At 35.1% G+C, this 11,781-nt stretch overlaps 1 protein-coding gene across 1 annotated transcript in view; it reads left to right on the top strand.

Annotated features, from left to right (window-relative positions):
• Positions 1-11,433, top strand: part of Phum_PHUM174820 (Thyroid hormone receptor-associated protein, putative) — a gene marked incomplete at both ends in the record, with an annotated part of 21,014 nt that extends 9,581 nt beyond the window's left edge. Inside the window, 16 exons of the mRNA XM_002425069.1 lie at positions 1,189-1,357; positions 1,441-1,922; positions 2,215-2,491; positions 4,013-4,153; positions 5,221-5,796; positions 6,083-6,338; positions 6,473-6,919; positions 7,002-7,675; positions 7,793-8,699; positions 8,790-9,129; positions 9,220-9,638; positions 9,723-10,095; positions 10,189-10,466; positions 10,556-10,837; positions 10,927-11,201; positions 11,301-11,433. Coding sequence (XP_002425114.1) covers positions 1,189-1,357; positions 1,441-1,922; positions 2,215-2,491; positions 4,013-4,153; positions 5,221-5,796; positions 6,083-6,338; positions 6,473-6,919; positions 7,002-7,675; positions 7,793-8,699; positions 8,790-9,129; positions 9,220-9,638; positions 9,723-10,095; positions 10,189-10,466; positions 10,556-10,837; positions 10,927-11,201; positions 11,301-11,433 — 6,029 coding nt within the window. The remainder of the gene's footprint in view (positions 1-1,188; positions 1,358-1,440; positions 1,923-2,214; positions 2,492-4,012; positions 4,154-5,220; positions 5,797-6,082; positions 6,339-6,472; positions 6,920-7,001; positions 7,676-7,792; positions 8,700-8,789; positions 9,130-9,219; positions 9,639-9,722; positions 10,096-10,188; positions 10,467-10,555; positions 10,838-10,926; positions 11,202-11,300) is intronic.
• Positions 11,434-11,781: the final 348 nt, after the last annotated feature.

Below are 11,781 nucleotides of genomic sequence, written 5' to 3' on the forward strand. Positions count from 1 at the left end.
CTTTTTTATTTCCTTATTACTTTTTTTTTTTTTTTCTCTCGAAATTAGGGTGCCGAAAATAAAAAGGAACAAAAAAAAAAAAAAAAAAAAAAATTGGCAGAGAATTTAATCGGTCGTTTTTATTTTGATGATTGTTGTGACCTCAATTTTCATGGTTTTCTTTTTTTTTTTTTTTTCACTTGCATAATATTCTTTTTTAAACGTTTGTTTGTTTGTTTGTTTGTTTGTTTTTGTTAAATCCTTGTAAAAAAAAAAAATTGAATACAAAGATGATGCGCCTTGCATTTGGGATTTTTAGCTCGATTCGTATTCGAAGAAAAAAATCGAAATCTCCTGTAATTGAAAGGGGGTGTGAGATTTTAATTATTATTATTATTATTATAAGCTCTTTTCGAAAATTCTCTCTCTCTCTCTCTCTCTCTCTCTCTCTCTCTCTCTCTACGAAAATGCATTAAAACACTTGATATAATCCGAATTTGATAATTAATTTCGTTCAAAATCAACAAGTTTATTTAAAAAAAAAAAAAAAAAAATGTCTGACCCTGTTGTTTTCAAACGATATCGATATCGAGATTTTGGAGTCGAGAGAATTTTTGTCAAATAAAATTTTCTCTCTTTGTTTAAAAGAAAGAAAAGAGAAGGAAAATGGCGATGATAATCAAATTGTAAAAATTCATCATAAGTAGTAGTTCATTATCGGTAGTGTGGGAGTGTGAGAAATAGTCAATACTTAGAAAAAAAAAAAGTTGGAAATTTTGACGAGATAAATGGTGTTGATACGTTAGGGGATGGGGGTGGGTTGTGGGAGGTTAAAATGCGACGGAATCAAATGACACAAATAATCGATAATTGGTTGGCGGCATGGTCGTTTCGACCGTGAACGATGGCGCTGATATGTCCTCTTGTTGTCGGAATCAACTTGGTTTTTTTTCCAGAATGAATCGAAGGGTGAAAAAATTTTTAACGGTTGATGGGTTGTTAAAAGCAAAAGAAAGATGTTCATTTTATTATTATTATTATTATTAATTTTTTTCTTATTTTGTAAATAGAAAACAGATGCAAAAAAAAAAATAAAACTTTCCTTCTTTTTAACTATTTCGATTTCAATATTAAAACGTCTGTGAATTCTAAAAATAATAATAATAATAATAAAGTATTCAAAAATTTTTTTTTTTTTTCTCTCTCCAGAGGGTCAACAGGGATCTTGGGAGACTGGACTCAATTACGAATGCCGCTCTTTACTCTTCAAAGCTCTTCATAATCTAATTGAACGATGTCTTCTGTCGAGGGATTGCGTTAGACTTGGAAAATTTTTCGTTCAACCCCACGAAGGCCATGAAAAAATTCTTGGAAAAAAGTAAGGAGGGGGTTAAACAGATTTGGATTATGACGATTGTAAAGAAAATAATAATAATAATTTTTTTTTGTTGTCGTCCACAGCACATATCTCTCTTTTTCGTTTGCATTTTTCGTTCACGGAGAATCAACGGTTTGTGCGAGCGTCGATGTGAGAGAGCATCCGCCCGTATACAGCCTTACCCGGCAGCATTTAGCAGCGGCTCAGGCATCGACGACAGGAACTCCCGTCATATTGGCGCCCAACGGTTTGGCGGGAAATTTAACTGGAGTCGCGTATAAGAATTCAGATTCGACCGCGTCACGATTTTTAGAAGAATGGAGGAAATTTTACCCGATTCACAGCAAGTATCTGGGTAGGGATCCGGATCCCGGTCTTCCGCCTCCAGTCGTCGAAATCCTCGTCGGAGGTGTCAAAATGAAATATCCCTCTTGTTACGTTTTGGTAACGGATATGGACGATCAGGGAACTCCGGTGGCTCCGACATCATGTCTGTTAGGAAAAGCTTCTCCAGGGGCTAACAACAACAACAACAATAATAATAATAATAAAAAAATGAGTTCTGGTAAGTTGATCGTGAATTTATTTATTTATTTATTTTTTTTAAATCTTTCCGTTTTATAAATTAAATTTTCTAGAGAGTTCTCGATTATTAATCGTTTAAAAATTTACACTTGTTAATTATTTGTTTATTTGTTTTCGTTTGCAATTTTTTATTTATTTATTTATTTATTCCTGTAATTGATTAGGTAATATTCGGTTTCAATGAGTTCATTCGTTGTTGTTGTTGTTGTTGTTAACAATTTTTAAACAATGTGTCAACGAGGATCTTTTTCCATTTTTTTTGTTAAATTTAGGTCCGGCATCGCCACCGTGTTCCCCATGTCCCAATAAGAAGAAACCCACTCTGGTAACTCCATCGATCATGGCATCCGAATACCACGCCATAAGCAGTGGGTATCATTTGAAATCGATGCATAACACACAACCGGCAGCAGTCAGAATGCCCGAATGGGTTTGGCAAGATAGTATTCTTAACGCTTTGGATCCGGATAGCGAAGAAAAAGCTTCAACTCAATTGGGTCAATGGGATTTTACGGATCCCACAAGGAAAGCAACTTGCAACTGCTCAAAGTAAGTTTTAAAAAATTTTCACACCGAATGACACAAAATTGTTTTGTTTAATTGTCTGCAGAAATTTATTTATTTTTATTTTTTTCTAAAAAAAAAAAAAAAAACTTAAACTATGCCGTCCACGATGGTTCATTTCTTTTGAATGAATACTTTAAAAAAATGAAAAGTAAATGGGGGGAGGGGAGGAGGGAGGGAAAATTCACTCGTGGATTTAAAAATTGAGGATTTTCCCTAAGGATCGTGACTCGATTGACCATTGAAATGCAAAAAAGAAGCTATACACACTCTTTTCTTTTTTAAATCTTTGGCTGGTTTTTCTCATGTTTTAACCTTGACAAGTTTGATTCTTTTTAGATTGGATAAGCATGATTAATTGCAGGCTAGTTAGCTAGCTACGCGTTAGCACAAATCACCTACCTATTCAAAATATAAAATTATAATAAAAAATTTTTATAAATAATCCACATTTTTTCCGTTTTTGTTGTATAGTAAATTTATTCGAGGAAACTGAAGGGAGAGAAAGAGAGAGAGAGAGAGAAAAAAAAAAGAGGATTTTAATGCCTAAAAATAGGTTTTCTTTCTCTTTTTTTCTCTCGTGGATTTGCATATAAATATGTATGAGTTTGAATCGGCATAGTTTAAGTTTAGTTCTCTTTTTCTTAACTTAGTAGATCAATTCTTAAATTTATATATATAAAAAATTAATTTGTCTTGTTTTATGTCGATTTTTGTAATTTATTTATTTGCATTGATCGGGTTATCGTTTATATATATATGTAAAGAGTATCATTATGTTTACGCGCATATATATATACACGATAATTCTTTTTATTACTTATTTTTCTATTTGTTTATTATTTTTCTGTATGTTGTTTATTTTTAAATGAAAAATAGATAGAAAAAGTAAATCTCTTACGGTAATAATTTGTTTATTGAAACGTCGTTGGGGTTTAAATTTTAATATATATATATATATATTAACGTGCACTTTTGTATAAAAACGATTTAGCATATCGAAATGTAGAGAAATGAAAAAATTCTTCATATTCTTTTTTATAGAGAGAGAGAGAGAGAGAGAGGGACTTTTAAATTTTTTTTTTTTTTTTTTATCGAGGGGGCTTTTGTGCTATTATGATAATAGAATAGAAAGAGACTAACAGAATTTACTTATGTAATTTTGTAAGGGATTTTCTTGAATATTTACTTACTATTTTGTTCCCCGTAGTTTTTGTATAATTACGTGTGATTAATTATTATTATTATCTCATTTTTATTTAATGTTTTTTTTTTTTTTTTTTTGGTAGTTATCGTAGTTTTTTTTTTTTTTTTTAACTTTTTCGAATACAATTTATAGCGTTTCGAAATTCTTAAAATAATAATAATAATAATAATAATAATAATAATAATAATAATAATAATAATAATAATAATAATTTCTATGATTGATAAGAGAGAGAAAAAAAAAAATTTTAAATTAATGTCGGGTGGGTTAAGTTGTATAAAAACAATTTAAAGTTCCAGGTGTAAAAAAAATCAAAGTTGGAAAATCGGATGTGGTGGAAGTAGTAGTATGGGAAATGTGAAAACTGAACAAAAAACCCCGAGAAGAATTCCATTTCATCGAAGACCTGATGATGATGGCTTTGAAGGCCCTATAGTGAGGTTTGTAGAAAGATGTCTCTACAATCATCACTCACCATCATTTACCAAAAAAAAAAAAACATTTACCTTCATCATTGTACATTTTTTAACCTAAATGCGTTCCAATTTTTAATTATTCGACCTGGTTGAAAAAAAAAAAGGTAGGATGGTTAAAATACTCTGATGACTCCTTTGCTTGCGCCTTTATAAAAAAATGAATGAATAACAAAAATGGGGGCGACATTGCGAGGAGAAGAATATAAAACCATCCATCGATTTTTTTTTTTTTTTTTTTGTTCGAGTCTTATAAAACTTGTGCTTTTTTTTTTTTTTGGTTGGGCTCAAGCATCATCGCTAATAACTGTAAATAAAAAAAAAAAAAGGGGGAAAAAATTCATTAATAATAATAATAATAATAACATCTGTCGAGCTTTTTTTTTTTCGATGCGAAAAAAAATTGGAAGTGGCACAACTTAAAACCTTGCTAATTTGTAGATTTTTTTCTTTTTTTTTTTTTTTGTTAATAATAAAAAGCTTTAAAAAAAAAACTAAAACCTTTACAACAACAGCGGCTATTGTTGCACCACTTTTGCCATAATTTTAAGGTGTTTGAAGGGTCAAAATCAAATTAATCAGTATATATATGCCTTACGTGTGTTCATTCATTTCTTAATTAATCCGCTCATCCGCAATAAAAAAAAAAATATATGAAGCTTCGAAACCTCGTAAATTTTTTTTTTTTTTTTCAAATTTTTAAACATATCACTTTGATTTTGTCAGAGTTGTATTATTTGGTGGTAGGTAAATGACGTCAATAAGAATAATAATAATTTATGAGTAGTATTAATTTGAGGATGTGTAAGTAGCAATGATATGCATTAACTTTTGCCTTTTTGGTGCATGAAATGATGGCATGTTATTTGTATCAAAATGCTTTTGCCTTTATGCTAACGGTTTAGATAAACATACGAAACCAAAGTGAAAAACTTACGATTGGTGATTATTTTAAAGACACAAAAATTTTTTTTTTTTTTTTTTTTTTTGAAAAACAAATAATTAAATAAAATAATATTTTCGATAACTTGCAGATCGACAGCAGGGTCAGGGACTCCTTGTGGACCACCTTCATATCTTAGGGGACAATCGATGACTCCGAATGCAGTACCATCGATACATAGCACAGGCTTAAACGATTCTCTTCCTGTTCCTTCGGTAGGTTCTCCAGCTTCCGCCGCTCCTTCTCCCCTACCCAATCCTCATTCGCAACCGGCGAGCATACCGCCGGCCGATCCGACTATGCCCACTCTGAGTCCGCATCCTCCCGCGAGCAACAGTCAGCCGAATCAACCTTCGACTCCGATGGAAACTCATGACAAAAGCACGCCGGCTGCCACTCCTGATGTCCCCAATCCTAAGTCGGTTTCATCTGCTAACCAGGCGTTCAGTCCTTACCCAAATTCAAACAGTGGTGATAATAAAATAACTAATACTAATGAAAATATTCCTCTTCAGCCCGTCGTAAATAACGTTCAACCCAGTCCCAGTAATTCCTTTCCCATTCTTAAAAGACCGATCCTCGCGTGGAAGGAATATGAAAATCTCGTCATCGAAGAAGAACATCAACCATCCGAATATTTATACGATTATTCAACTTTGGACGCGTGGTAAGTTAATTTTAAAATAATTTTTTTAATAAAGGCCTTGATTGATTGATTTGTAAGAAGGCATAATAATATTTAAGGTCATCATACACAGCAAGGTGTAATCAGACCTCAAACGAAAAAGTTCATCGATTGAGTTTAAAGCTTTGCTTATAATAAATTTCATAAATCAAAATCTGATCAAAAATAGTCAATAATTGATTTTGAAGATCGCTTATGAAACATTTTCCTTTTTTTTACGTTGAAGCCATTCATTTTTAAATATTGTAATATTTTCCTTTCATTTTAGGTTAAATTACCCTGTTAAAAAATTTAAACCGGATACTAAAGAATCTCGTAAAAGGTCTTACCTGGGAGACTTGTACGCTTCTCATCAACCAAATCGAGCTCCGACTCCTCCACCACAAACGATAAAAATTCAAGTTAAACAGGAACCAAGTTCAGTAGCCTCTGATACCAGCGAACCATGTCAGGTAGGGACTCCTGCTCCGGGCGTAAAAAGGTCTGATCCGTATGAATTCGACGATGACGTTACAGCTGCGAACGTAAGTTTAAAAATTTTTGCAAAATTAAAAGTTGTTGATTAAATATATATACATATAAGTTGTATTATAATTTTCAAGGGAGAGGGGGTGTGTTCCTAAATTTAAATATAAGAAGTAATGTAAATTTTTTTTAGGACGAAGACAGAAAGTTTGATGGATCCAACGGTACATCGAAATGTACCTCTGGTAATTTGTTCACAAGTGAAGGATTGACCGCTTCCTATAGGGATTTAGATCAAATCTTTGACAATTCAGACGATACGTCTAGTGATGAACCCGTTCAAGTTCCAACTCCTCCAAATTCTAATAAACCCGCCGGGTTCATGGAAGAAAATTCTCAAACCTTGCTGGTTAAACCTCCGAGGGGAAGCGGCGGAGCCACTCACGCTGGCATTCTTAGACCTGAAGAACTATGCAAAATGTTCCCGACTCCACCTTCAATGGAGCATAATCCGATAGCGTCTCCATCCGGTCATTTGAGTGACGGTCAAGTCAACGAAATGACTGATGGCCCTATCATTACTCGATTCAAGCAGGAAATATATCCAAATTTGGGAAGTCCCCAAGAGGAGCCTATCGAAGTTGGTCTTTTTTTCCTTAATTGTTTTGTTCGTTAAAAATTTTTGTAATATTAATAATTTTTTATCGTTTAACCTATTTCAGGACTGGTCTTACGTTTTTCGGCCTCCGTTAATGTATAAAATGGTAGGGTCTTCAAAGTATGCACCTTTAACTAATCTCCCAAGCCAAAATCTGCCACCCATTACCCTGCCTTCAAATTGTGTGTACAAGCCTTCGTGGCTCCAGCCTCAGGAGAAACCTACCTCTACATCGAGTCAAGCAACATCATCATCAACCACAACAACAACAACAATGACTACAACAACCACAACAAACAACTCGACAACCAACACTCCAAGCAGGCCAGGATCTGTAGCACATCAGCATGTTCCTCGCACTGGATTGAGTCCAATTAGCCCGGCTGGTCATTTCCCGCCGAGCCCAATGATGACCAACATGTTCAAGGGTCCTGGAAGCGTTGGAGGAGGTGTCCGAACACCTTGCCCGCCTCCGCTTTACGAAATGCCAAGCCCTGCCACTTCTACGGCTAGTTCTTACCTAAACAAGAACATCAATTCGGTGGAACCGGCGCCAACTCCCGTAGTGGCAAGGGCTCCTGAAGCTAACTCCCTCGTGGTCAATATTTTACTTTCTGACACAGGTTTCAATATTTTTAGAGATCATAATTTTGACAGCTGTACACTATGTGTTTGCAATGCCGGACCAAAATGTGTAGGAAATATTCGCGGAGCGGATGCCGCTTTTTACTTGCAAACGCAGCAAAGCCATTCCGCACCTTCGAATTCTCCGTTCCCATCATTAGGCATGAACGGTCCTCCTCCTCCTTACGGAATGATGACTAACCCAGGATCTCCGCCGCATAACTCCCATAGTCATCACGAAGAGGATTCAATTCGTTGTAATTGCGGTTTTAGCGCCGTCGTAAACCGAAGATTATCTCACAAATCGGGTTTATTTTACGAAGACGAACTCGAAATCACGGGACTCGCTGAAGATCCCAATGAAAGACGGAAAAATTCATTATTTTCGTACTTAGCAAGCATGAACAAAGAAAATATTAATATGGACAGTTCCGTCAGTGAATCATTAGATATTATTCCTCAAAACATTTTAGAATTGTTACGGGAACAATTTGTTGTTATACAAAATTCTAGTAATTCATTACATCGTGCTGCTAGGCTTTATAGAAATTATACTAATGTGATTCCATATCCGACAATGGTAAACGTTTTAGAGTTTACCGATTGTAACGACGTAACGGTTTTAGCACTAGAACAGGGAAGATTATCGATGGAAACTTCTTCGGCTATTTGTAAAACCGAAGACTCCCTTATGAGACATTCAAAAGTTCCGTGTTTACCCAGTGTTCATAGGTGGCCATACCTTAGAGCTCGCGGGCCTCAGTGTAATCAAGACATTGTGAGAGTCATGAAAAATTTGCAACCAATCCTTCAAGAAGCCATTCAGAAAAAATGCACGACAAGACTTTGGGAAGCTCCGTACACCGTGTCTGGTCCTCTCACGTGGAGACAATTTCACAGGCTAGCGGGTAGGGGAACCGATGACAGATGCGAACCTCAACCCATTCCTTCCCTTCTTGTCGGTTACGAAAAAGATTGGCTCTCTTTATCTCCCTATGCGTTACACTTTTGGGATAAATTATTGTTGGAACCGTATTCTTATTCAAGAGATGTGGCTTACATCGTTGTCACCCCTGAAAATGACTTTATTCTTCAAAAAGTTCGAACATTTTTCAAAGAGCTTAGTTCAACGTATGAGGTACGTATCCTTCGTTTAAACTTATGCTCTTAATTCCGATGAAATAATAATAATAATAATGACCAAATATTTTATTTATTTCACGCTTAGGTTTGTCGACTTGGACGTCATTCGCCCATAACGAAAGTTTTACGCGACGGAATTCTTAGAGTTGGAAAAGCTGCGGCTACTAAACTTTCGAAGGAGCCGGTAGACGAATGGTTTACTAATTTAGGAGATAACTCAATTTGTAATCTATTAAAACTCTATGCTCAAGCTTGCAAATATCACCTCGCCCCTCATTTATCGCAAGTTACTATGGATAAAACTTTATTGGATCCTCCGGAAGGTATAACAAAAGTGGAAAAACCGACTCCTCCGCCTACTTCGACGGATTCTACTATTAATGTCGTGCCGGAAAGGGCACCATCAACTCCGATCTCAGATATAGGTAAAAAAAAAAAGTTTTTCTAAGTTAATGTAAAATACCAATAATAATAATAATAATAATAATAATAATGATTTGTATTTTCGTTTTTAGAAACAGAAAATCCCACAATTGGAAGTTCTTGTCAAGGACCCATCGACTACGGACACGATGAAGATGATTCAGACCCTCCCACGGTTGTTATTTATCTCGTTGAGCCATTCACACTGGGCTCTGATAATGTTGATCTTCAAAGGCTTTCTCTTTTGGCTTTGTTACGATGCTACTCGGCCGTGCTTTCTTCCGTACCGGAAAGCGTTCGTTCGAACATTAGCGTTCAGATTATATCACTTGAAAGCATATTTGAATTGGGAAAAGCTAGGGAAAGCACGAGGCTCAACGATCATATGAGATCTTTAGCTCTTTCGGTGTTTTCTCAGTGTCGAAGACTTTTGGTTCACACGTCAAATGTTAAATCGTTAACCGGGTTTGGTTCTGCTGCTTTAGCAGATCTTTTCCTGAAGAATAAAGATGTAAGAAAATTAATTTTAATCTTTTGTTTTTTTTTTGCATTGCTTGATTTTATGTAAATTGATAAATTTTTTTTTTTTTTTAAGGAAAAAAATCGAGCACCTTACAGGTTGTACAGTCCCCCGTACATATTGGCTCCGCATAAAGAAAGAGTCGAATCAAACGAATCTTTCGGGAAGTCGAATCCTCAACATTGTTCGGTTCTTTATGTGAGCTATTGTCTTTCGGAAGATCAGAGAATGTTATTGACGGTTGCCACAGACGACACCGGTTCTATATTTGAATCGCAAACCATAAACATTGAAATCCCTAATAGGAGTCGAAGGAAAAAAGCTTCCGCGCGAAGAGTGGGTCTACAAAAACTTATGGATTTTATATTGGGTATAATTTCTCAAAGCGTTCAACCCTGGAGATTGGTTGTCGGACGAATCGGAAGAATAGGTCACGGAGAACTTAAAGGTTACTAACGTTTCTAAATAAAAATACATGTGTGAATGTTTTGAAACTTTTACAATAACGTTTGTTTGTTTGTTTGTTTGTTTGTTTTTGTAGGATGGAGTTGGTTGCTGAGTCGCAAAGCTCTCTTAAAAGCTTCAAAGCACTTAAGAGAAATATGCAATCAGTGCAGTTTACTTTCACCGACGGATGTTCCTTGCATATTGAGCGCATGTTTGGTGTCTTTAGAACCGGATTCGGCACTGAGGCTCATGCCCGATCAATTCACTCCGGATGAAAGATTCAGTCAAACATCCGTCAATTGTCAATTGTCGACTCCTCACGATGTTACTTGCACTCACATTCTTGTATTCCCGACATCAGCTACCTCTCAGGTATGAAGAGAATATGCATCCAGAATATTGTTTCTAATGGAAAATGTTTTTATTAATTGGTTTTTTTTTTTTTTTTCATCTATTTTTAGTCTTCGCAGACTGCTTTTAACGAACAGCATATAAACGGACCAGATCTCGGAGATGACGATATATTTTCTGCCTTGAACGAAGACGACGTGGAAGACATAAACGGAATACAAGATTTAAACGATATATTCAGTACCTGGCCGGATGCTTGTCCTGGTGGCGTTCAAAGTCCCACAGGAAGTCCAAGGAGAAACGATTCAATGAGTCAGCAAGGAAGTCCGTCGTGTAACATGGAAGGAAATATGGATCAACAAGGATCTTTTCCATGCAATGTACCGTCAAGAGTTAGTTTTTATGTTAATATGAAAAAGAGAACGCGTGGAGTTTGACATATTTCTTACATTTTTCAATTTTTTTTTCTTTTTCTCATTAGAACGGCGGAGGTAGCGACGGTCAAGAAGAAGTCGGAACTCTTTTACAACAACCTTTGGCTTTGGGATATTTCGTATCCACAGCTCCGACCGGTCCCATGCCCTCGTGGTTTTGGGCTTCTTGCCCACATTTGGAAAACGTTTGTCCGGCATTTTTGAAAAATGCTCTTCACATGCACAGTCCCTCCATACAGCAAAGTTCGGATGAATTGTTGCAACAGCAATCCGCCGTCACGGATCATCCTTTAGACTCACAATTCACAACCGACGTTTTAAGGTAATTGATATTTGATTTTTTTTTTCTTTTTTTTTTTATTTATTCTTTCGATTTGTATTTTTGAACCGCGACATATTTGAATGTTTTCCCACGTATTAGGTACGTATTGGAGGGATACAACGCATTGTCATGGCTGGCATTGGACTCAAATACTCACGATCGTCTCTCATGTTTGCCGGTTCACGTTCAAGTTTTAATGCAGCTTTATCACATGACTGCAACTCTCGTGTGAATTTGTTTTTCGTTTCATTCAAAACTTGTATATATTCTCATATATATTTATATATATATATATGATGCATATATTTATATTAAATAAATTATCGTTTAATTTATGTGAATATAAAAGAATCAAAAATAATATTAATAATAATAATAATAATAATAATAAAAGACACGAAAAAAACAAAAAAAAGAAAAACAATTTTTCTCGGTTTTCTAATCCTTATTAAGTTATTTGTTTTGTGTTTTTCAACAAAAAAAAAATTGAATAATTCCAAAAAAAAAAAAAAAAAAAAAATAAGAATAGTTTGTTTAATGGAATGGAATGGAATGAAAAAACTCTGGAAAGAAGAAGGAA

This window comes from Pediculus humanus, genomic scaffold, assembly GCF_000006295.1.
Source record: "Pediculus humanus corporis 1103172107521 genomic scaffold, whole genome shotgun sequence".
NCBI lineage: Eukaryota > Metazoa > Arthropoda > Insecta > Psocodea > Pediculidae > Pediculus > Pediculus humanus.